Source organism: Macaca fascicularis, chromosome 13 (assembly GCF_037993035.2).
Source record: "Macaca fascicularis isolate 582-1 chromosome 13, T2T-MFA8v1.1".
Classification (NCBI taxonomy): domain Eukaryota; kingdom Metazoa; phylum Chordata; class Mammalia; order Primates; family Cercopithecidae; genus Macaca; species Macaca fascicularis.
In genome coordinates this window covers 9515414-9542993 of record NC_088387.1, presented here as the reverse complement: position 1 = coordinate 9542993, position 27580 = coordinate 9515414, and the positions used below count along the sequence as shown (strand labels likewise).

General features: G+C 36.2%; 1 protein-coding gene across 1 annotated transcript in view; it reads right to left on the bottom strand.

Annotated features, from left to right (window-relative positions):
- Positions 1-415: 415 nt before the first annotated feature.
- Positions 416-27580, bottom strand: part of MRPS9 (mitochondrial ribosomal protein S9) — a 55823-nt gene continuing 28658 nt past the window's right edge. Inside the window, exons 5-11 of the mRNA XM_005575177.5 lie at positions 20155-20234; positions 11223-11308; positions 10297-10372; positions 7741-7909; positions 6666-6774; positions 3022-3191; positions 416-693 (exon numbers count right to left, since the gene is read on the bottom strand). Coding sequence (XP_005575234.3) covers positions 602-693; positions 3022-3191; positions 6666-6774; positions 7741-7909; positions 10297-10372; positions 11223-11308; positions 20155-20234 — 782 coding nt within the window. The 3' untranslated portion in view covers positions 416-601. The remainder of the gene's footprint in view (positions 694-3021; positions 3192-6665; positions 6775-7740; positions 7910-10296; positions 10373-11222; positions 11309-20154; positions 20235-27580) is intronic.

Genomic DNA, 27580 nt, shown 5'->3' with positions numbered 1-27580 from the left:
GCTGTGCCTTTCACTTGGCTGTTGTCTGCACCGGCACCTCCCACACCTGGCAGCTCAGCTCCCTGGCTCCGCTGAGCTCCTGACCGACTCCAGTTACTTCATTCTTCTGAGCGAGCACTCTCACCTCTCATTTTGAAGAACATGCGGTGACAATTGCCAAGTGGGAAAGCAACAGAATCAGGGGAAGTGAGTGCTAGTCTAGCTCTAGCACGAAAAGTCCCAACAGTATGGCTCTGGTTGGTTGCTTAATTTTGGGGGCTTAGCCTTCTTGTCTGCAAAATGAGGTAACTCAACTATATATTGCTGAATATTCCTTTCAGGTCTAATATGCCAGATTCTATGAATTATGCTTCTTAAAACTATCTTCTGAAAAAGTTAAGAAAAATAAAGTGGCAGAATGAGACTAACATTCTTCTTTTTCCTTTTATTTTTTAAAGGTCACCTTTACAAAGTAGCATTTAAAAATAAATCTATCTCACAACTCAAAGAAATTTCTGACAGTACTGCCCTCATGCTGGGCAGTCACTGTTTCCTCTGTGTGTGCCACGTGCCAGCGCACATACACAGCTCTTCCTCTTCTTTCCTGGGAGCAAACAAACCCTTAGCGCTTCTTCCAGGTAAACTTTCTGCGGGATCCCTCTTGGCCTGGCTTCTTCCGTTCTCTCACACGTGGATCAGTAGTGAGGAGTCCAGCTGCAGCATAAAAACAGAAGCCTTTAGGAACCATTAATATGCACGCTGCCAGGAAGAAAAGCAGGTTCGTGAATTTATACGTACTGTTGTCTGAGAAAAAAAATTCGAGGAAAGCAACCAGACCAGTAATTTACCAGCCCAGTATCAACCTCGTGACGGCAGTTTGCTTCCACTCTTTGAGGATATTCTTCCAACCTCTGAGACAAACACCAGTTCCGTTATTTAAACCTGCTTTCCTTATCTCATAAGAATCATGGTTCCCTTTTGGCTTTTCAGCTGGTCTCATCTAAGCGAGATAAAGCTGCTCTTGTGGGGGCGGTCACTATTCACTGTAAAGGAACTTAACCTGCACACTTACTATTGCAGAGGCCAGAGTTTTAATGGAGACAAGAGGCAGAGAAGAAGAACTTACTGTAAAGGTGAAGTATGAGAAAGTATTTAGATATCATCTATTAACAGTTTACATGAATATGCATATACATACAAATATGACTTGTCAAACATTTAAAAAAGGAAACTTATTATTTTAATTTATGCCATAATATTCCCTGTTTTTTTGTTTGTTTGTTTTAGAATCTAAAAGATAAGTTTTAGAGTTGTATTCTCAGCACAGGCAGTTTCTTCTAGAAGAATAAAGTCAATTGAAACAGGAAACTGTCATTCTCCCAGTCATCAGGAGTGAGTATGTTTCTAGGCAACTGCTGGGGTGACTCCTAGCTATGGTCCACACGGAAGAGCCCAGCAGTGGCAGCAGCTATAGTAAGTTAGTAAAGACCACAGATTCCAAGAATACCACTGATGGGAAAGCTCTTACATTGCTTTTATAAATACGTAAATGTACTTTTTCCTTGTCTTTTTCACTCTTCCAACGTTAGCACTCCTCTTACTGTATACAAGGCTTGGGTATTTTATTAAGGACCATTTAATGTACATATAGCAACACTTCAATTATTTATTACATGCCCGTAAGCTTTTACACTTGCTTGTACTTAAAGGACATACATGGAATAAAACAGCGGTATTTGACAAAATACAGACAAGACCTAAGTTCTAGCTTCAGTTGTAAGTAAGAATGCTTTATTACTTTCAGATATGCACAGGAGCTTAAACTAATCAAATTGTTAAGGTTCTAGCAAATTACTTCAATGACTAGATATGAATCCCATATGATGACAAATTGCTTATAAGCAAATGGATTTTTAAGAACCTTAAGCAATTAAGTAGCCTAAGCCATAGGTAGTGTTTTTATTGAACCCCAGTGGCTTGTACTAGCAGGTCTGGTGCCCAGAGACCATCCTTCTTGCCCAGAGGAGGAGCTTATGAACTTCGGTGCTAAGTGACTTGCTCAGGACCATGCAGCTGGCTGACAGCACACACGGTGCTTTCCTCTTCTCATAAACAGTGCGAATATAGTCTTCAGCTCAAACTTCCCTGATTTATTCTAACTGCTAAAGCAGTACCCTAATTAAAGAATCAACTGCCCATCCTTTTTCACATTACACAGGGACTCTTGTATTCATGCTCAGGTAACAGGGTTACACAGAGTAGGGTAAAAGAAAATTCAAACACCGCAATGGGAAAAAATTGAAACCTTCAATAACTTACAAAAACAAAATACTCAAAGAACTTTATCATTAACCAAACAATTATTACAAATTTCGATGACAGACCAGGTGTGGTAGCTCATGCTACGTAATGTCAGTGCTTTGGGAGGCCAAGGCAGGATTGCTTGAGGCCAGGAGTTCGAGAACAGCCTGGGCAACATAGCAAAACGCAGTCTCTACAAAATACACAAAAATTATCCGGGTTTGCTAGTGCACGTCATAGTCCTAACTACCTGGGAGGCCGAGGCAGGAGGACTGCTCGAGCCCAGAAGCTTGAGGCTGCAGCTAGCTATGATTATACCACTGCACTCCAGCCTGGGTGACGCAGAGAGACTGTTTCAAAAACAAAACACCCACACATTTCTTGACAAAACAAAAACAAGCAATTTGTCTCTTAAATATAACTAAGCTAAGCACTTTGTTAAGCTGGACAAAAGGTTATGCATTAAGGACAAAATTAACTTTTCCCTGAGCTTGGAACTGAACATTTTAGCAGGGCTCAAATAATCAGTGCGGGCAGTTCTCCCCTTTTTCTAATTCAAGCTCACCTTGTAGAAATCAAACCTGAGAAATACTGTTGGTTCAGCAAGAAAGAAGATAGCGAAGGGAAATATTACATATGTAACTATGTATTTTCTCACGAACTTCAGGCACTAGTACAAGAAGCAGATGAACATGTATAGCCAGTATTGGGCCACTATGCCCATCCCACCCAGACTCATACCTTGTCTCATCCACTCGACCTCGTCCTCGGTGACAAAGCTGCACAAAGCTTTTGCCATTGCCAATCGTATCGCTCCAGCCTGCGCCGACCTCCCGCCCCCTGAGACTGTGCAGGTCACATCGTGCTTTCCCAGCCGGTCCACAAAGTGGAAAGGGAACATCAGCTGTTCTCTAAAGCACAGCACAAGTAAATGTGGTTACATTTACTATAAAGATACATAATTATGTAAACAACTGAAATTCTGAATATTCATAAAAACAATATTCTGCATGCCACTGTTATACTTTCCATACTTCTCAATCAATCCATTTTACCAAGATATAGAAACACATTTCTGACATTTTGAATGATTTGCTGAGAGTTGTAAGGTTTATTTCTTTTTCTTGGGTATAGCAGTACACTCTATCTTACTGTTTGCTGATCCCCTTTATCTCAGAAGATCTTTGCAAAGCTTGAAAATAACTTCGTAAAGATGTCTTACAGTTGGGGAACTCCATTAATCAACTGAATTTAATGTCTCTGGACTGAATGATCAGATATAAAATCAATAGGCCTTCCCAAACAATTATCAAATGTCATTTGGATTCCCTAAATATACTATAAATATATCTGTATAATGTATAATGCTCATCTTGATATGGTTAGTTTTTAAAGTTTCTAAAACTGTATTCGACCTTGCACTTCCCTGACACCAAACGCATATTCCCAATATTCTTACAGTTCTCTAAAGTGCAGGGTCCTGCTACCTTCCTGGGGCCAGGCTGACATTCTACACAACCCCTGGCAGGCCTGCTCTCTCAGGGTTGGTCAGGGCCCACAAGACCCTGGGGCAGGCACCACAGACAGAACATGGCCCTGGACTTGCTCTTGCTCAACTCAACAAGTATTTGTTGAATACCATTTTCACGCTAGGGAAGATGTTCACCATTACCTTTGTCAAGCACTTTGATTTTGCTATTTTGCCTTAATATCTTGCTACACTTTTATTCAGAAAAGCTCACTTATATTGTATTTGCTTTCTTTGACACTGTAGCTTCTGGACCCAAAATAAAGTTTATATAACACAGTTAAGCTGAGAGACAGGTGTGGATAGGACATGCAAGTGCTATTCTTTATACCACACTAGTAAAATAATCACATGCAGATGGGTAAAAGATGACTTTCAAAAGCCACAGCAAATCGGAATTAATACAATCTAGGGATGACATAACTCCCACAACAACAAAAAAACCCATAAACCTATACTGTCTTTTTGAACAAATGCTTCCAAGAAACCAAAAAAAAGTAGCCATAAGTTATAAAAACAGTATTATTAGTAGCTATTAATATACTATGATAACTAAAGAAAATTCCAGCTGGGGACCTGCAGTCCAAGCTGTCAAGAGGCTGAGGTGGGAGGACTGCTTGAGCCCAGGAGCTTGAGTCCAGCCTGGGTGACATAAAGAGACTTGTCTCTTAAAAAAAAGAAAAAAAAGTGAATATAAAAGAAAATTTAGGTTGAGCGCGGCGGCTCATGCCTGTAATCCCAGCACTCTGGGAGGCCGAGGCGGGTGGATCACCTGAGGTTGGGAGTTTGAGACCAGTCTGACCAACATGGAGAAAAGCCGTCTCTACTAAAAATACAAAATTAGCTGGGCATAGTGGTGCATGCCTGTCCAGCTACTCAGGAGGCCGAGGCAGGAGAATCGCTTGAACCTGGGAGACAGAGGTTGTGGTGAGCCAAGATTGCGCCATTGCACTCCAGCCTGGGCAACAAGAGTGAAACTCCGTCTCAAAGAAAAAAAAAAAAAGAGAATTTACAGACCGAAAATCTAATTCCACTATTGCATTTATGTAACCATCTGGGTCCATGACTCAGTTATATACCTAGTAATTACATCATGAAATCTATTTTTCTAGATTTTAATTGAAGTCTCTTTATTTATCTTTATTTACATAAGCATTTGTTAAAGAATCATAAAATTTTAAAAATGAAGCTGGGTAAGAGTTTAACCTCCCAAACAACTGGCTATCCAGAAGCCTCCCTTATAACTTCACTTACATGGCTAACCCACTTAACTGTGTGTTAGGTGATGAGAGAACTCCGATCAAGATCCCTGATTCTGGGTTCGCAAGTCTTCCTATTAGTCAGTGGTCAACTCACTGCTGATTTGTAAGTTCCTGACGTGGCTGCCCTAAATCCCAACAACTACTTTAAAATAGTTGTAGGTGCCCATTCCCACCAAGACTAGCCTTAGGCTTCCCAACCATGTAGGAAGTTTCTTGCCAATAGGAATCATATCTCAAATATCTCTGATATCTTCACAATGCCCAGAACAAGACTGGAGAAACAGATGATCCTTAGTAAATAGCTGCTGAATTCAAATCAAAGGATAAGATCTAAGAATGTAATTTCATTATGAGATCAAGCCATAACTGAGACTTGCTGTTAAATCATCAGGAGTTATGTCTGAATACAAATCAACAGACAGGTTATTGGTTAAAGGACATTCCTTCTACAGTTCCCAATGCTAAAGTTATCAGCCCCCGGAGTATGGGTTTCTCTCTGGCTTTTCCTAAGGGAAACAAAAGCTTCCTCCATCCCCTGCCCTGTGAGGATAATAGCAGAACTAATTCATCTTAAATGGAGTTAAGAATCCACTGCTTGTTGACACAGGCACACACAAATAAAATAAACATACACATCCTAAAGTAATGATTGCGTCCAGAAGCTTACACTGTATTAGGAGGTTCCTCTTTTGCCTACATCAGCATTGGTATCAAAAGAGCTTTAGCCCTTTTGACCTTAAATACCGTAAGACATGCAGGAAACAGGAGAAGGATTAGGAAAGGAGGAACTAATCATACCAAACTTCTGTTACTCGTGGATAATGACAGTAACTACTGGGAAAATAATAACCATATCAAGAAGAGGCCTTTATATAGCAAGTCAGAGAGAGTTCTGAGATGAGTATATTTAGATTAGAAGAGCTGTAGTATCTATTTATGATTAATGCCTATTTCTCCATAGGATACAAAGTTTAAAAATTAAAACTGCCATATTTAACACCCAGCACTAAGAAAAGCCTGATGAGTTCTTACTTTAACCCATAAATGCCAGGTTTCTTTGCTTGCTCAATACATATAATCACATTCCTCTGAATAGGAAAAAAATCCAAAATGATAAAGCAGAATTTTTTCCAATATTTATGATCAGAAAAACAAACACAAGCCACAAGAAATTACTCGCACTTTTCCTTGCCTAGTGGGTTAGGTCAGTTTTAAGTGCCAAGGCTGGTTTTTGTGGTGATTGTTTTGTGCACACCGGTCCCCAAACTAGAAGGTGGAAATCTACCTTTCTTATGTTTTGGCACAGTCTGCACTTCAGAACATAAGCTACATATAAGACTACTCAAACTGCAGTAGGATCTGATGAAAAGGGGAGTAAGAGTCAATTAATGAGGAATTCTAGAGATGCTTTTTAAAAAATCAGGAAGCTGCTTTAAAAAATAGCTTCAATTAGCTAGTTTGATATGTTACATTGGTAAAGAGAAATAATCATTCAGATAAACAGAATTAGAAGATCACAAGCGTTCTTAAATGATCATGATGTATCATAAAGCATGTTTCCTTTAAAAACAAAAAAACCATAACCCAAAACGAACCTGTCCTGTGTGACGGGGAAGTAATGCTGGTAATCAATTCCATTTACTTTTATTCTCCCACTTCCATGTTCATAAACAATTGCTTCTGCTTTTGCAGTCTTTCTTTTACCTTCAAAAATATAAAATTCCTATTAGTAAATATCTTGAAGACCTGTGCTTTGAGACAGGTAAAACTACATTAGAATTTGTTTCCCCAAAATAATATACAACACTGTATATAAGCAGGTCCTATAACTATTATTTCAAGTCAAACCAAAATAAAGCAGGTAAACTACACCGCAACAGATGCAATAAAGCTCACTGTGGGGTAATTTTGTTCTTCAATTCCATTTTAGAAACACTACAATGATTTTAAATTAGTTTGAACAACCAAGAAAGTAATTTATATTCATTTCGCTTACTTATGAGAATCCACAACCAATTTACACAGCGTTCTTCTTTCATAAACAGTAAGAATATATCTAACAACATAAGTTTTAGAAATATATAAATAGTACGATGAAATATTACTAGTAGAAATAAAAAAATACTCAGGAAAGGTCACATTTCTTTGAAAACACCACAGTAGTTAAAAATGACAATGATGAGAAATCTTTTAAGAGTTGTAAACATTTTAATAGGTCAAGTCTTCAAAGCTGGACTACGTCTAACGGCTCTGAACAAGAATAATGTGAGTTAGGGATGTGAAGTTTTCATATTACATAGTTTCGGCATTTGATATGCAGATTCACTGAGCATTTTCATTTTTTGCAAGGAAAACTTTATTATAAATATTGTGCCAATTCTAGCAGCTTAAAATGTGAAAATTAAAAGATTTAATAATATAAATGTGTGAAAATAAAAAGTGTTAATATGACTGTATAGGTATGCATCCACATTTTTTTTCTTGGGATATTATAAAGTTCAGTTTTGAAAAACTTCAAGAGAATCTTAAAAATTAGGAAATCCAATGTAACAGTAGCAAAAATAAATAAATAAAAAATCTAACGGATAACAGAGAGCAACAGCAAATAAAAAAGAATTGTAGTTTTTCAACCTTCACTGAATTTATTTTCTCTCCACAGAACGTCATTACCTTCGCTTTTGCTAAAGGCCATTCCTTGCTCGTCATACTGTACAGGTTCAATCAGCTGTGTTTTTGATGCAACAGCTATCTTTCTTCGAAACCTCTGCACAAATTCTTCCTCAGCAGCGCCGCACCGCGATGTCAATAACTTTTCTAGCAGCTGAATGAGTTTCACATACTGCAGACAATAAAAATTCATTAGAAGGTGCAAGTGTAATTGCATTTGCTAAATTTTTTCTATTTTTGCATCCTTGATCTTTCCAATGTCGCTTTTCCTGATGAATTTTGACGGGATGACACTTCTGCATCTTCCCGCTGCTTTTAAAACAGCATGCAGATGCATCGCTTTTCCTGCGCATCTTTAGTGCCAAATCTTTTCTTTCAAGAAACAAAGAGATTTATCATTCAAAGAAAAATCAGTTTCTCTGTATTATGATTATGAAATTTCGATTTAAATTCACTTTCAAAAAGTATTTAGATGATCTTCAAGTGTAATTTCCACTCTTTTATTAGAACTGTATCAAGTGGAGCTTTATAAATAATTTCAAGTAAGTTATGTATAGTAATATGGAAAGAGTTTGATTTTGAGAAAATGTACCTCTTAAATTATATTTCATAATACATTTGGCAAATATATCTTTGGCTGTTCAAGCTGTGTTACTTTAATGTTTATGATTTCCTTTAAAACCGAACAATCAAGCTATTTAAAAATTCAAGAGATACTTGACTTAAAGGGCAACCTCTTGAAATAAATTATCCTTGCTCCTGTGTGCATTTTTTTTAATAGTTCTTGAACATGTGATTAGAAAGTAAACAACTTGGAATTAACCCCTTAAAATTAGAAGCCAGAATAATCACTCTAAAGTGTTTATGGAGAAGGAAACAACTAATGCTTGAGATTCTTAGTTAATATGGATTGTGAAACTCAGTCTTTGATAGCCTTCTTTATGTTTTTTGTCAGCCTTAAATATCATACTCATCTTTGTCACTATTGCCTTTATTGTAAAAATCTGCCATTAATAGTTTGAAATTTTTAAAAATCTCACCAGTAAGATTAATATTAAAAGAACTACTTCGACTCCAGCTTCCTATGACGTAATGAAAGAGAAGGCACTCTTCTAGTAAGGGTGAAACATTTAGCTACCTAGGATATTGGGTGGACGGAGCTCCATGCTCCTCTCCAGTCACCCGTCTGGACGTTCTGTGCTTAGCTACTCTCTCGATTCCATCTCACAGACTCTCAATGACTACTTTTGCACCTACAAAGGGGCACTACGGGTGGAACTCAGCCTTGCTTCTGAACTAGGTTAAGAAGTCACTGACCACCTCCACATCCCTCATCTCGATACCAGCCATAAACATCAGGATTTCTTCTGATATCCAGTACCCCAAAGTACAAAGTATCATATATAACTTGTTTCCTTTGTTTTCATACTTGTACACCTGCATTAAAGTTCTTGGGATATTACAAAGCAGAAAAAAGAATACCTAAGTTATTTAAAAAAAAAAAAAATCAAAGCAGCCAGAAACAGAGGAAATAATGAAATTACTCCGTAACGAAAAATGAGATTTTTCAGTTGAATTCAAGTACAGCAGTACTTGGAAGTTAGGATATTAGAAGGGGTAACGCTGGATCCACCACTAACCAAATGTCCAACACTTTGTTTAAGCAAACTGCAACTTCTCCAAATCATTAATTTCTATAATACATTAAATGAGAAAAAGAACAATTCAAGTACATGACTTAAAATCTATATATGGTGGCAAAGTACTAACAATGTTAGCCACCACCATCAAAGAAAAACTCCATCTTGGAAAAATTTATGAAATTGAAAAATTTCTGGAAGATTTACCCAATCTTCCAGAAAGTAATAAATTCGGAACATCGAAATGTTTAAGACATCAACTGTCCTGTGATAATGTTGATATATTAGAACATTTAACAAAATAAGACCTAAAGCAGGGGGTCACAAACTTTATAGGGTATAAGATTCATCTGGAAAGTTTGTTAAAAAGATTCCTGGGTAACCCCTTAGAGACTGCGCTAGATCTGGGGTGAGGCTTAGGACTCTGTAGTTTGTAACCAGCATTTCAAGGGATTCCGATAGAGGTGGTTTGCAGATCCCAAGATAAAAACCACTGACCTTACAGATATGGCACACAAGGTAAACAGTAAATTGCATGAAGGTAACCATGTGCTGCATCCCTTTTCAACTTAACCAATAATGACTCCTTACACTATTATCAGCTTGTAAAATTAGCTACTGGCCTTACAGAAGGAGATCAAACAACATCTGCTGTGCTTCCCTAAAACAACTGGCACAGGACATGAGGGCACTTATGAGAGGAGGACCTGGAGACTCAACAAGGCACCTCCTGACCACAGATAAGGTCATCCCAAGGCAGAAATCAGTGATGAATTTTTTTTTTTTTTTTAAAGATAGAAAGAAAAATCATCTTAGGAACACCTGCTTTGAGGAACATTACTATTAGGATCCTAAATACAGCAATTGTCTGCATTCTTATGGCACAGGTCCCCTTAAATTAAAAAGATTAATTACTTACATCTTGATCTGACAGGTTTTCCACTAACATTTCTTCTAGTTCCTCCTTAATCAGCCATCTGCTGCCAATCAGGTTTCTGTTAAAATATCACATATATTCTCTTTTTAATCAGCCATGCAATTAGAGTTATATCACAAAAGATCCCACATATAGTAGCAATTTTGTGATTTGGAAATAAGTTTTTATGTTATATAGCAGTAATTTTACCCAACTAAACTATTTTTGACATACGTTCCATTTCCTCAATCTACTTTAGAAAAGGTATCTACTCTAGCAAATGTTTTAAGAGTTAAATATGCCACTATGGAACTCATTTGGTATTAAAAGCCCACCAGATTTCTTAAAGATTAAAATTGTGCCCGTATAACTTACTTCAAAGAAGATGTTATGGATACAACGTTAACCTGTCAATAGACTAATGTGGTAGCAAGTCCAACTAAAGGGACAGGAGTGCATTTAACTTAACTTAAACAAGGTGTTCTTCCTTTATGGAAGAAATCTTGAATAGATAGGCCAAAATTTAACACTGGCTGATCAGTTTGATGGATCTGATCTATTGCTGTTTGCCAAATGGAAGCAGAAACCTTGATATACCAAAACATAAAAATAAAATGTAAAAAATTAAAGCATGCAAATGCTAAATAAATGTGTAGCTATATACATAAAAATTCTGAGGGCATCATATCCAGGTATAGTAATTAAATATCCTATCATATATAAATCTGGGATAAAAATGACATAAAAATAACTTCAAGTCATGCTTTCTCCTAAATAAAAACCACCTATTATTTTGAACCCTAACCTTAATGCTTAATGATAAAATACTGAACAAATTTTAGGCTTCAGGTATGTCTAAAAAAATACCAATGAGTGGCATGTTTTTAGTTCAAATTTTATTTATATTTTAACACAAGAAAAGAGCTTACCTGGTTTCAGTTTTTTCTGGAAGCAGATCTTTGGCTTGCAACTGACTTTGATGTTTTTCTAAATTGAGTAACATTCCATATACATCCTATGGCAAATAAAATATACAGTACATACTAAAAATTAAGAGCAATGACACATTATAACTTCTGATATATTTTATAGTTTTCTCCTGTAAGTACTTCCTAAGGTGTCCTCGTCTTCAGAGAATCAAGCTGCAGAGTAAATAAAACTGAAAATGCTTTTAATAACACTATTTCTCATTTAAACTAAAGGATGATAGAGTAATTTCAATGAGAATTTAGTGTCATACATCACAGCACACTTAACTTCAGCTGATTTTAAAATAACTCTATAAAAATTTTACAACTCTACTTCAGTGAGGTTGGTTAAAAAAAACCAAAAACCTTAAACGATTTTCCCTTTCCTTTGGAAAAATCATTAATTTATATGGCAATGTGTACGTTAAACTTAGAGAATTATCCAGTAAAATATATGGTATTTACAGGTACTTATGTATTATTTAATACAACTTACTACTTATTTAATATTTAAATAATATTTAAGTCCTTATCATATAGTTTTTATCTTAAAAAGAGCTTCTATTATATTTATTTGATTTCTTCCTATTAATTTACTTCCTAAAAAAATCTGTGAATGTATGTCACTTGTTAAATTACAATGGAAGTAGAAGTTTGCCATTTTGTTAGAACTTGCAAAAAGCAATAATCCAGCAATAAGGATCATCAATGAAATGTATTTTCTAGGCAATGAGTTTACAATAAGCAAAACAGTACAGCTTTTGCCTGAGCAAACTTAACTTTTTGAAACACTCAATACATTTGTATTTATTCATTTATAATTTACACATAACCTACCATACTAATACCCAATGAGCAGACAGGCATTTTAAAAGAATGAGCTAGAGATGACATAAATTTACTTTTTGTTTTTGTTTTTTTTTGCTAATCATGATACCTTCTAGTATCAGCAAATCTCAGAAGATACACCTTGTTACTGATAAGAGATGTCAATCCATATCTCAAACAGTCTTAATAATTTCAAGTTTTCAGGGGCAACTTCTTGTGGGCTCTGATTAGACTGCCATATTACCTCATAATGTTGCTGATAAAGTTTTATCTAAGTGTAGGAGAAACGTCCCTTTGCCCCGTCATCATATTTACTAGTGCTTGCATTTCAGCACGGTCTTCACTCTGCAACCTGTTTTCAGGAACTGAAGGAAGGAATCAAAGGAAGGAAGGAGGGAAGGAAGGAGGGAGGGAGGGAGGGAGGGAGGACAGACTAAGCCTTTGAATTTTTGTAACATAGGTGAGAAAAGCTGATATAATACTCAATGGGTAGGACTCCTCAGTGAATAAGGACGTAAAAATTCATTCCTTTTGGCTGGGGAGATTCAGGTAAGTGTTTTTGGCTTTGTTTTTCATTAAGGGTAGTAGAATTGATAGTTTAGAAAAGAAAAAAAGAAGCAGAGACAAAAAGAAGAAACAGCACTTAGAAGCTACAAAACTGGTGGTGAGCTAGACATTACCAGTGGACGTGAGTATCTCAAATTGAAAGTAAATCCATCACTCTAGCTCAGCAATTCTAAAAGTGCAGTCCCTAGATCAGCAGCAGCAGCAGCAGCAGCAGCATCCAAGCCTAGACTGGCTAGAAATATACATTCTAAGAACTATAGAGAATCTAGTTCAACACAATAGCAAAGGGACAAATGAAGTTAATTTAATCCTAGTATTCATATTAAGTGTAACTGTCCCTACAACTACATTCCAAGTACACATCCATCACCTGCAGCAGCAGAGGAATGTATTTGACAATTAAAAAGCAAACAAAAGCCAACTGTCCACCCTAAAGCAAAACCACAAACCATCCACATATAGAAAAACAGGGGTATATATCCACATACATATATCCCTGTCACTCAACTGAAAGTAAAAGTTTACAATTTATCTCCCAAGAATTGGTAAGCCTTGTTGATTGTGGTTAGGGTACTTTTAACTCACTTTTAAAGGCTAAAATAATGGTTTGGGACTTCAAATGGATAGTATATCAGAAAAATTTCAATGCACCTGTTTCTAGAAGCAATTCTCAAATGAGCTGAACAAATAAAGAACTCCCCCACCACCCCCCAAAAAAATGAATGCTCCCCACTTATATGAAATGGACAGACTCAGGCAAACAGCACGCCACTGTGCACCCAGCACAGCCTGACAGCAGGCTGGACCACAGGCAGACTGTGGCTCCATCGGGGCGCTCTGGTAAGGACACTGCAGTGAGCCTCTCAGCTGCCGGGTTCAGAGTCCGGAGATTCAGAGAGTGCAAGTCTATCTTTCAAACTAGTGAAGAATATATGAACTTAAAAGAATGCCAGCAATAGTAGTAAACTGCTGAGTAATTTACTACCCTCCTCTGCTTACAAGGGCTTACTTAATTTTCTGAAATAATTAAGTCAACTAAAATAACAACAATCAACCTATCTTGTACGTAAGTTTTAAGTAAAAGGATAGGCTGTCATCTCCCAAAGACTTTTGAGCAATTTTTACTCTAAATCCTTATTTTTCTTAAAGTATTCTTCCATGATGCCATTTCCTCCTAATGTTGTACTGAGATCCATAACAATGTATAAATGGTACAAATAAAACCGTCAGAAAAAAATGTAGAAGAGGAGAAAATAACCCATGAAAAGGACATGTCAGATTTCAAACACGGTGAATTCGATTCATTTGCGGCAAATGCTTACAATTTGATGATTGTAACCCATCAAATCACATAATGCCCATTAAACCACTCCATACACTTCTTTAAATAGGAAAATATATGTAAAGTACGTACTTAGCACAGTGCCTGACCTATAGTAATGGTCAAGAATGATAGCGGGGGTGAGGTATGGCTTTCAAGAGTCAAATAAACAATTTTACTGGTGCACCATTTCCATTTATTCTATTTTGCATAATAAAACCACTCTTAAGATTCTACCTTGGTTAGTTAGAGACAACAGTTCTCTGGAAAGTAGATTCTATAGCTTCAACTCCCTGAAGGGAGGTGTACTAATTTACATCAAAAAAATCCTTAAGGGTATAAAATATGCCAAGAACTGTCAACATCACAGATTACCACTGGTAGCTTCTGGTATATTGTTAAGTTTCCACTTAATTTTTAAGGGACACTAGAGAATTAGTATGACCCACCTACACTAAGTTTATATACTGTATTTAACAGTGTAATTTTCAAATATGACAGGAATAACCCAGATGTGAAATGCTGAATCATTAATCACAGCTATGATTAATATTTCATAAAATCAAAGCAAGCCTATCCACCCCTTGTGTCATCAGATTTCCATAATGTATGAGTCAAATTTAGAATGTGCCTAATTTGAAAATACCAGATGCTCAGGTTACAGAAAAGAAATGCTTAATCTAAACCCTTCTGAGAGCATGAGCACTATGATTTTTAGTATCCTTCTGAAATCTGTTTTGGTTCTATTAAATCATGTGGAAATTCCAATTTTAGGAAGTGTAAACAAGTAACATTTCACGGGAAAGTGATACAGAAAAAGTCTGTTGTATTTTGGTACATGACATAAATAGTAACTAATAGTAATTATCTTAGATACTATACAGTAACAGTAAAATAACTGACTTAAAATTTGTGTTTGTTAAAGAAATCACAGAAAATCAATTTCTTAAATAATCTCCTCAATTTTTTGGCCACTGGCATATACAAAATCAAATCAACAAATGTAAATATAATCCACTTATCATTAACTAAGAGAGGTTTACACTATATATCTCAAGTTCCAAGTGACATACTTCTGTTGTAGACTCTTGGTATTACTTTGTGAATACAATACAATATACTATATAGATTGCACATCATGTAAATGCCATTCAACATACAAAGAAAGTCATCTCAAGATGGATCATATGAAAAAGGACTCTGGGGAAGTCCACACGCAGGAGTGATGACCTGAAAAGTTCTTGTAACTCAGACAGCATATATTTTTACTATTCAAATTAAAGCCCCATCATATATTATAATAATTATACCATTACAAAGAGATAATCTAATTAAAACCAACATAGAGACAATAATATGCTGAATCCTTTTCTAAAAAATTAATTTTCTTAATTGGTACACTTGGAGCATACCAGATATACAATGGTAATTATTCATATGGGAGGAAAATGTACATTAAAGATACCTCTAGAACAGCAATTTCGACTGCTGAATTAATTACTGAATTAACTCCTGCTGTCAAGGAAAGTCTTAAAACAGCATGCAAATATGTTTTAGCACCAGTTTGTAGCTTTTTAAAAAATAAGCACTTTACATAGTCGTAGTTATTCCGCAATACCTCGCTGTGAGAAGGGTCACTATTTTAATTCCATTTTAAAAGACAGCACTACATCCAAGAGTTTTCAACAAGGTCACAAAGACGATCTAGAGACATCTGAACTAAGTAAGAATTCTGTGATACTCAGTGCCCAGGACTTCTGCTAAGAGTCTGGAATCTTCACATAACGAAGCAGCACACTTCTGGGGCTGCTTCCAGGCTTTAAGAACTGAGTAGGTTACTGAAGTCCTTTAAAATGAATTGGAGATTCTCCAAATACGCCAGGAGCTTCTTTCACAAGGCAAATGAACCCTCTTTACACATAAATTATAAGGATTAGAATTACCTGATTTTCTCTCACATTTTAAACTTTACTACTTATCCCTTCATTTTACATATACATATATTTTTTTTTCAGTATAAATTTCATCTGTGGCCATGTAACTCCTTCAGTTTAAAGAAAAAGTTTGAAAATATTGAATTGCTTACTGTAAAACTGGTTCTAAAACATAAATGAAGTTTCTACACAATGCTAAATTCCTGGTGCAGTGTTTAGAGTTGCATACCTTCCCATCTTAAAGACTGAGATGAGGGGAGCTTTTGTAAAACTTCAATAAATGCTTAAGGTATTGGGGCTGATATCAGTCTTAAAACTGGGACTTTATTAACCTCTCTTTTGAGAAAATGTATTTATCTAAGGCGAGTAATGCCTACAATGACAATGTATAGAGTTTTCAATATTCTGTACTACGGTCCTTCCCAAGCACTGGTTTTGTGGGACATCAAAAGGGGTTTGGAGTAGAAAGTGTTCTACAGTCCACTCGGTTTGAGCAGCACAGTGTGAAAGCAACGTGTTTCTTTACTTAAGGACTTCACAGAGCTTGGATTCTACTAAGTGTCTCCTTGTTAGAGTTCCCCAGTACACAATATGTAACATTCCTAAATGAACACTTCAGAGCTTTCTTGAAGAATATTTCACAGTTTGTATTCTGCAGAAAGCACTTTGGGAAGAGCTGGGTTACAGACATGCCTTGACTTAACGGGTCATGTTTTACAAAAGGGTTACCACTTCAGAGTTAAATAATCCCCTCGCATTATGAGTTTTAAAGGATTTTCAACTTACTTTTAGTGAGTGAATTTTAATTTTTTTTTTTTTTCCAGAAACATACATATTGGTAAATGTTTTTTTCTTCAAATTAAAGGACCTTCAGAAACTGAACCATGACCACCAAGGCTGCGGCCTTTGTCACCAGCTTGGTTGTCCTGGACAGGCCCAAGCTGCTGTGGGAAAGGGGGTAACCCTGGTGGGGTTTACAGCCTTGGATCCAACGGGCAGCCCACTCTCTAGCCTAGTCCTTTCTCCACTCCCCACAGTCTTCACCTAGGCTAGCCACAACTCGGTTATCTTGCTGTATAGCATTTTATTTTTTACACAGACATCTATATCCTCTTTAACATTCTTCCCTCTCCTTTACACCTTTGCTCAATTGTTTCAGGAAACTTTATTCTTTCTCTCTTTCTTGAAACCTAAAACCCTAAATCATGTCAGAAAAGCAAACAAGTTCTACTAGTTCAATGGACATTAAGGAAATGGGAAGCCATCCATTTTTGGCGAAAAAGCCACCATGCAGGGGATCCCTTCATGGTACTCAATGATGCTTTCAGAAACTCAGGAAGTTTCTTATTTCTTCTTAAATTACTTTTTATTAAGAAATTATTTGTTACTATGGTTTTATACTTTTTTCATTATATACATACATCTTATTAGTGTAAAATAAATGAGTTTTTAATCGACTTTCCCAGGAACCTGAAGACACGTGGATCATTATATCCATAGGAAAATGGGGGCCCAAGTGCCCTGCAAGTGAACCTGTGGAGTGTGGCACGTTTCCAAAACGTGAGAACATCACGGATCAGCACATCCCCCTTCACTTTATACTTTCCTATCACGCTTCGTTTCTGGGCAGGAACAATAAACTGTATCTTATATTTCATGGCCATTTTTCCTCAAAAACCTCCCCATTTCTCCACAGAAAGTGGACAGACTAAATACAGGTCAACTGGAAACAGGATCCACTAAAGCCTCATACACTGATCTTAACTGCAAGGTGCATCCGCGCCATCTTTTATTAACTGCTATAATGTAATATATATGCTTCGTATGCAAACAGTCACCAAATACTCCAAAGAAGATGTGGCATCTTGGAGGAGGATAAGAAAGGTTAATCGGCATGAGAAGGGTCTCCCCACGCCAACTGCACGCAGGCTCCAGATGTGTTTTCCTGTCACAACTCCTGGCCAATGGCATCCGGGCCTCACACAATTACAGTTGGGCAACGACGTGGGAAAAACAGTTTGGCTTAGTGTCTGTTACCCTGTCACATAGGGAAAAAATTCTATCAACGAAAATAAATGGTAGCAACAAGGATTCATTTCCAAGTCTTTAGAGCTTGCCACAGTCTTCAGGGGCGACCTCCCGTGCCGCGGTGGGGACGGCCGTCCTGTGATCACTCACGGTGGGAAGGGGACGGCTCCCCTCACCATCAAGACCAGGCAGAACAAAGAGAGTGCAGGCAGGCGAGATGGCTCCTAGTGTTATAGCTGGACTTTCTACGCAGTGCCTGGCCGCTACAAAAACGCTTCTGTAGGGTGAATGATGAACATTTTGTCACTATTTCAAAGTCTCAGTATCTCCAGCAGGTGATCGTGATATGTGTTATCTGGGAAACTAGGCTGGTGTGACTGCAGCTGTAATTAATAACACCTGCTATACATAATGCTGCAATGTATGCATAGGGCATACATTTAGAAATTACTGCATTGCACTAAAATAGAAAAGTCCAAAGGACTCTTCTATTGATCCATAACAAAACTTAAATTACTCAAAAACAAAGAATGTTTATTAATCAGATATCATTTGACATTTTAGTCAGAGAGCATGGTAACATTTTATCCACTTAGAAACTGATCAGTTTCTTGAACAATACTTTTTAAAACATAAAAACAAACTTAAAAAAAAAAAAGTTAGGTCTCTTATAGGATGTGTAATTTCCTCATTATGATGGAATGCAACAAAATATCTTGCCCTTGGGTTGTTCAGTTTCAGCCAAAACAAATGCAAATGGCATGTCAGATGACAGCTGTTTGATAAGGCTCCTCTACAAGACCTGCATGCTTTACTTTTTTCCGTGAAACTTGGGATGAAAGGCAGAAGGCAGGAAGAGAATTAATGTAGCATACAGTCTAAAGGCAATGCTACAACCGTGATTAAGTAGAAAAGTTAAAAGGCACAGATTTTCCACAGCTTCGCTGCGTGCAACCCATCCGTGTAACAAGTTGACAGGCCTAGCGCGTCAGCTCCATCATCCCCTCCGACAGCTAAAACGCAGCATTGCATCCCTTTTCAGAGAAAATTTGCGTCTGCACCATGAAGCGTTGTACATTATTTCTTAGCACTGCAGGGGGCTCAAGTCCATATGGAACCTTCACAAATATTACCACAGATCAAACCGGCGGCGTTTGGAGGCAGATTTGACATACCTATTTAAATGAACAGCAGGGGTCCTCGGGCAGCCTCGGGCTGTGCGGGAGAGAACCTCTACGAGCCCAGCCGCAGCTCCATTACTCAGCAAAGACACACTCTACATTTATCATTCATTTCATTTCTGCCAGGGCAAGAAGCTCATTTGCCCAAGGTCAACAAAAAGCGAAAAGAAGGTTTTCTTTTTCTTCCCCAAGAAATAAATGTACCTGACAAGTGGGAATTTTGTCCTTTGGGTTTGTGGAGCACAAATAAACAGCAGATAATTCTAAAAAGCAGAGTAAATGTGTGCACTGATTCAAGCCACTGCAATCTGACTGTAGATGGGGGAAGCCCAATAAATATTTCTGAAACTTTAAAAAAATCATATAACGAGTAAAATAGAACTTGATATCATGTTCTAAAAATAAAAACAGAATATTGGCATCCGGCCTTTTTTTCCACAGCAATTCTGCGGAACTCTTACAAATTTGCACACTATCAGATACTTATAGCTCTGAAAACAAAACAAAAATTGTTCACAGCACCCTAAATGCAGTTGGAAGTCAAACTGTAATAAAATCATTTCTTAGGTTGTTTCGGGGCCCAAATTCTAGGCTCGTCCACTGCATTAATCTATGAAAGGCAAAAATTGTATATAAATAACAAAAAACAAATGAGAAGTAACCATTTGATTCTTTTTCAAGGCAAATGCCTCAGAGCCCCTGACAGCATCATACACTTGGCCTCCTCCTTCCATACCCTGGAAGCACATGCACACACTATATAATTGAGCTGAACATCTATCTTCGAACATGATTTCAATTTGTAAGTAAAAGCATTTTAAAGACAAACCATTCTGATATAAATTCTATAAAGTTTACCTTTAGCAAAATGAATTAATATAAATCATTTCATCAACACACTGTCTTACCTCTAGAAGTCTTATTTTTGCCCATTATAAAATACTAGGTAAATTCTGAAGCTGAGAACAGTATCCAGTATAACTAGTTTTGTAGCTTACAGCTCGTATTATTTATCATAAATGCAATATACTTACATGCATTAATGAATAGTATGACTGTTTGCCAGTATAGAAGAGATAGTGAAATGGACGGCCATCTTCTCCCCACTGGATTGCTGATAAAAAAGCCAGATGAAAACAAATAAAAATATACACAGAGACAGAGCAAATAGCTGCATTTAACCACAGTTAGGAGACACATTTATAATTGAGTAACAAAAAATACAAAAATCACCAACATTTAGAATTTGGATATTTAGTTTAGCATATTTATATGCAATTATTTAGGATATTTAATATTTCATACCATTAACATAAAACAATGTTTACATTTAATTAAAAAATTACTAAATATTAATTATGAGAATTTCTATAATTTGTTTCAAATAAAAGCTTATAAAATAGCCAAAATCATCTTGTTTGAATAAAAAAATTTAGGCTTGGCTACATACATAATGCCCTCCCATATTTTTAAAAGGGAAAACTGATAAAGTAAACAATGCAGTACATTCAAAGAATCTAAAACAGGTAAACAAAGATGAAAACGAATGTATTTTTCTATGCTACATCATTTGTTTCAACCCTGTGGTCATCCACCTCCGAGTGTAAAACATCGACAACAGAAGGGCCTCAAAAAGGTGTTGGGTGCAATTCCTTCTGGAATACACATGGCCATTCACATCTAACTAACCACCACCAAGCAAACTGAGAAGTGGCGTTAGTCTAAGAAACAAGACAAATGCTAACTCTGTGTCCTCTGCCCATGCTATCTCTGTTGAGATGCTTCTCTGAAGCAGATTATCCTCCTTGGTCCATTACAGAAGTTGTAAACTATTTTCCCCCAGGCCGTCACTTGCCTTTTACTTTTACTTACGTTACCTTTCATAATTGAGAAGTTTAAAATATGTAAATAGTCAAATCTGTCGCTTTTCCTCTATGGCAGTGTGACTTGTTTTTTTCATGATTCAGCCCATGAAGGAATCCTTTATAGGCATTTTCTCCCTAATTGCAGCCCCCCCATGAAATGTTAATACCACAGGCACACTACACATCTGCTGATGTATAGTGTGGCCCACCGGAGGGCCACAAACCATTGTAACAGCTAGGTTTCCCCACCCCCGTGAACCAATCTTTGCCCCCCACTGAGGAAACATGCTTTAAGGCTTTGGGCTCTCTAAAATTATTTTCTTGTATTTCTTCTGGAATTTTTATTTATTTTCATGTTCAAATATTTAATCTATTGGAATTTATGTTTGTGAGGCAGAAATCCAATAACTATTTTGTCCAGCAAAGAGTCATTATCTCTCTACAGTTTTTTGAATAGGACAGGCTTTTCTATTGAAATACCACCTGTATTATATAGGAGGATGTCTTTCTTCTGAAACAAAGACCACATTTTCATAATAAATGTTGAAAAGAAAGTCTTGCTTGGCTACTTAGCTTGAAAAACCAAATTCTTATTTGCTAATGGCTTATGGATGATTTCAGCACTTTTCCACAATCATTGTCATAGACTTCATGAATCAAATCCAGCATATCTTCTAATATTTTTCTTTTCTTATGCAATTGATTTTCACTGTATGGTTAGTCTGTCAGAAAGTGATTAAAAAAAGGACAAACATGGTTGCAGACAAGACTCTACTGGTAAGCTTGGAGATATGTTTGAGTTGAGTCTCATATCATGGGATTGATTTTATTACATATGTGAATGTGTATACACACACACACACACACACACACACACACACACACACTCTTGACCTCACTGAACCTAAGGTATCACAGATTTTAAGATGCCGCATCATGTATCTTATATATCACAAAGAAAGAGGAAAAAATACGGTCAAACCACGATATGTATCATAGCTCACAAAAACTGTAAAGTGTTTCCTGCTGTCAGACATTAAAATTTGAGGAAAAAAAAAAAAGTCTTAGAATTAACTAAGTAAGGCACAAACATATGCCGCCAGTACGTTGCTCATTGGTCTGTCTACTCTGCGTCAGTAACTGCCAATTTAATTAGCAGAGCTTTTTGCTGGGTTTTGATACCAGGTATGATGAGCTCCCTTCATTACTTAAAAAAAATTTTTTAACCACTGCTTCTTGCACAATTAGACTTGACAAGTTTCTCCCAAAAGCTGTACCAAAACTTTAAGTAAAATTATATTCAATTTATCAATAATTTAGAAAGCAGCAATTTTGGAATATTGTCTTCCCTTAGAGAACCACAGAATTTTTCCAACTATTCAGATTTTCACTTCTGATCTTTAACTGAGTATCATAATTCTCTATATAAATCTCATATATTTTGCAAGTCTTATTTGTGTATTTTAGTTTCTGTTTCTCTTGATACTGCCCTCCCCTATTCAGTTATCTATAATATAAAAGTAACTTTACACAAGTAACACATACTTCCCAGATCATATGTTAAAATTCTTTTGTCAGAGCAAGGCGGGAGTTTATTGCTCTGGACTCTCTGTGCATTTACGTATGTATGCCTGCATGAAATAGGATTGTCTGTGTGGGTCTTTTAAAGATAAAAGTGGTATTAAACTGTATTTATGCTACATACACCATTTTTACTTGCTTTTTTAACTCAACAATGTTACACCTCTACTAGCACAACTAGCTGTATCTCACTCTTTTTACGGCCTGTATATTATTCCACAGCATGAGTTTATTTAGCCACCCTGTGATGAACATTTAGACTCTTTCCAATTTCTTGCTGATACAATATTTACAATTTCCGATCTGATGGGTGATAATTGCCTCTCATTATTGTCTTACAAGATGTTATTTCTGACCTCTGATATTTTCAAATGTTTACTAGTTTAATTTTTTCCATTATGAATTGCTTATTTTCCTTTGCTCATTTCTCTAGTAAGCCGTTTTTGTTAATTTGTGAGTAATTTATTCTAGGTATCAGGCCTCTGGCACATTTCAAATTTTCTGGTGTCTTCGTCAACCAGAAATTTTTAACTTCAACATAAATAATTTATCATCTTTGTCCTTTAGTTTTTGTGATTTAAGGACATAATATCTGTTACTTTAAAAGTATTGAAAGCTGTATGTATATTCTTCAACTAGCCACTTTATTTCTGTTCTAGAGTTTGAATTTCTTAACTCCAAAAACACACAATAATTTTTAAAGTCTTGACCAAACTCTGTTATCTTCTGCATACATCCTATTTTTCAGCATACCATTATATGAATTGAGAAAAGGAGGCACATGCATGCATATACATACGAATGTGTCTGTATGAGTATGTAGGTATGTATTCGTATAGTTGGAATTCAGTGTTTTTAAAACAGTTCTTGTCTGCCAAAATACATAAAGGAAGTGAAAGATTGCAATTCATTTGCTACCAATAAGACCATCATGTTACTTAGATCATCATTACATGCCATCCCATACTGATTTCTTTGTGTGTAGATGTGGCCGCCACAGAGTCATCAACTGACAGGATGCTCATATGATCTCTGCAGGATCAGCATTTCACCCTGTAACTATACTGTGGCCTGCTTGTATAAGAGGGTATCATTTTGTAAATTTTCAGAACAATTCATGGTTTAAATGCTTGGAATTCAGGGACCCAAATAATGGTAGTCTAGTGAAATTCTAATACAGTTTTTAGTGTATGTTTTCCATTTTCTAAGCAGGCAGTCATAACATCTGTGAATAATCATCAATTTTCCTAATTTCTTTCAGTTTTCTAATTCATACTTTTTACCTTTTTAAGCCACACTTTTTTTTAACCACGCTAGTTAAAACTTCCAAAACAATGCCAAATAACAGAGGTGAGTATGCACGTACCTGTCTTATTCCTGAACCAGGATCTATTGATATATTTTAAATTTGATGTGTTTCTGTTTGTCATGATAGGCTTTCTCAAACTTAGAAAGTTTCTTTTTATTTCTAGTTGTGTTTTTACCAAAAAAATTAATGCTCAATTTTGTTAATTAACTTTTATTTATTGAAATGTTTTAACCTTGACTCAATTAACACAGAGAATTACATAAATCATCCTTATTTTCCCGGAGAGAAAAAAGGCCCTCTGGTATATTCTCTTAATATAAAGTTTACTTGGTTTGCTAGTGTTTTATTTGGTGACAATAGACTATAGGTTCCTTTTTCATGAAATTTGTGACCAGATTTGATAATTGTGTGAGCCTCGGAAGGGAATTTGGAAGTTTCATTCTTTTCTTCTGCTCTGTAACAGTTTAAATAACAATAGTTACATCCTCCTTCAAGGTATGTCAGAACTTCCTGACAAAACCTTCTGGGCCTGGGCTTCTTTCATTAGACCTTTGGTGCCCTTTGATAACTTCTGCGGCTTTTAGATTAACACGGGGTACCCAATCCCTGGACCACGGACAGGTACCAGGTTCTACTGATTTTTATTTGCTGTCATGACTGGTCAACTGGGACCAGAGTGGGTGTTTCACAATAAGAGCACTTGGTTCTATAGCAGGGGTCCCCAGCCCCTAGGCCACAGACCAGCATAGCTTCATCTGTATTTATAGACGTTCCCCATTGCTCATATTACCGCCTGAGCGCCACATCCTGTCAGATCAACGGTGCCATTAGATTCTCATAGGAGCGCAAACCCTATTGTGAACAGCACACGCAAGAGATCTATGTTGAGTGCTTCTTATGAGAATCTAATGCCTGATGATCTGTCACTGTCTCCCATCACCCCCACATGGGGCCATGTAGTTGCATAAAAACAAGCCCAGGCCTCACGCTGATTCTACATTATAGTGAGTTGTATAATTATTTCATTGTATCTTACAATGTAATAATAGAAATAAAGCTCACAATAAATGTAATGAGCTTGAATCATCCCGAAGCCATCCCCCAACCCCTGGTCCGTGAAATCGTCCTTCACAAAACTGGTCCCTAGTGCCAAAAAGGTTGGGGACCACCAGTTTAACCAATACTCTCCTGATTAAGACATCTGTGGCAATTATATTATTCTTTCAACTACATGTCTGAGAGTCAGTTGAGTCTGGTGGTCATATATATATGTGTGTGCCACAACTGCCTGGGCCTCTTTCCATTCTGGCTCAACTATTTCCTAGCTGTTATGTCCTTGGTAAGTTAAACTCCATGTGCTTTTCATTCCTACATTTGTGCAGTGGGGGAAATTACAGTATCTACTTAATAAACCTATTGTGAAGAGTGTAAGTTAACACATAGGAAGCACTTAGAATTATGCCTGGTCTACTCTGTTTCAATAAACGCTAACAATTCTTACTTGAGAGATTTTTCAAGTTAGAAGAAAGTTACCCATAACAATTGTATACTTTAAAATTACCCTCTGAATATTATTATTTACAATTCTTAATATTGCCCTCTTATGTTTTCTCTTTTTTCCCTGGCCAGATTTGCCAGATGTTGATTGACTTCACTAGCTTTTTCAAAGAATGACATGGTTTTGTTTATCATACCCCTTCTTTTAAATTTCTTCGCTATGCTCCTCTATTCGATTTTTCTTTTTCTGGCTTCCTGAACTGAAAATTTAGTTCATTTATATTCATTCTTTCTTAATTTCTAACAAATATATGCTTGTCTCTGTATAATACAATGTCCATATTCCATAGGATTTAATAGGAACTGTTTTCATTGTCATGTCTGTAACCTCAATTTTGATTTTCTCTTTAATTCAACAGTAATATGGTTTTACTGATTTTAACTCAGAAAAATCTAACGATATGATTTTTACTACTTGGAATTCGTTAGGTTTTCTTTATGGCCAATTACATCATAATTCTAGTAATAGTCCATAGGCCTCTGCATAGAAAATGTATTCTTTGTATCTGTAACTATAAAATCATGCTGTGTTATTCAAATTCGTTAGAGCCTTAGTTAACAGCTTTTGCTTTAAATATTTCAATGCTAAATGTTGGTGCAAAAAGGTTTGTGGTCATCAAATCTACTCAATGGAGATAAGGTTTTATCAACATAAATTAACATTCTTGTTTCATTGAAGTATTATTCACACTCCTTGAATTCCATTTTGTCTAATATGAGGTGCTACTCTTTGCTTCTGTTGACCCAGTAGTTATCTTTGTTTCACCTAATATTTTTATCACTTGCTTTAAACCATAAAGAGCAAGACTTTTATGTTAACTCAATCTAGAAGCTTCCATCTTTTAATAAGGAAAGTATTAGTACGCTATAAATGTCATAATCTACCCAAATCTAAAATTCACTGGTACTTTTTTAGCATACAAAAAAATCAGTTTATCCTTTATTTACGAAATACAACAAAATTGGGAGGTAGGTACATAAGCAACAAAAAATATTTTACTAATTCTCAAGGAGTACTGTTTACATATAGCTACATATAGTAAACTACAACTTAAGATAATCCTACCAGAAGTGACATATTTTCAAAATAACACATGGGCATTTTGCAGGGATATATAGAAGTTTCAGTTGATACAACCTGGCTGCTGATAACAATAAACTTCTAATACTGAGAAGCTGGTACAATTTGAAAGAACAAACCAGTCTTAGGGGGCAGATGTATAAGAAGAGATGCAACTAGCAGAGATATAAAGAACGAAGAGAGAGACAGAGAAATAGGTGGGGAGCCTGAGAGGTTAAAAAAATAGAAGAGTTAGTAAAGAAGAAGAAGAAAAAAATCACTGTCATTACAAACATTTACTGAAAAGTTACTAGGTGTTTAATATAAGTTACTGTGCCCTGTGCATAGTTTTACTTCTGTAACACTTGAGTTGTATCTGCAAAAGTGATGTGCACTTTTAACATAGTCTTCATTTATTATTTCCCCAAAAGCTATTGTTAGATTGATGGTATAATTTATAATCAACCATGTCTAAGAATCGAGCAAATACCAATGATAGAGCATACTTATAAAAAGATTCAAAACATTTATAACAAGATTCAAACTAAAAGTTATCATTTCCAAGAGTGAACTGGAGAGAATAAATTCCTAGCTTTGAATGAAAATAGGACTTAGCAGAAATACCACTGAAAAATAAATAAGTCTTCTATGGAAATATCTGCTATCTTACCAATTTTTATTTAATTCTAAACACACTGATAAAGCGGCCTGCACATTGAGCACCTGTGGCCACCCAGCTGTTCTCAAGTAGATCCACACATTTTTGCTGCTGAGTTTCATGCTTACTGGTAGTTGTGTTTACTCCCAAGCCTACTTTATTGCAGTTGTACTTATTTCTATAAATACAGGAATTAAGTATTACATAAATAAATGAAATATGAGTGCAAACATAAAGTTCCTACTTCTAGGAAAACTAGGTTGAATGCTCTAGAAAGGCAAGTTGCTAAAAAAAAAAAGTCATGCCAACTTCAGTGAGGTTGATGGGAAGGATTTATAGAAATACAAAAATACTCTGCACTCAGATTTCTTAGGAAGTGTAAGTTCACTGCTCCACTGCAAGAAAATCAAAAGTGAAAGACTGCGATGAT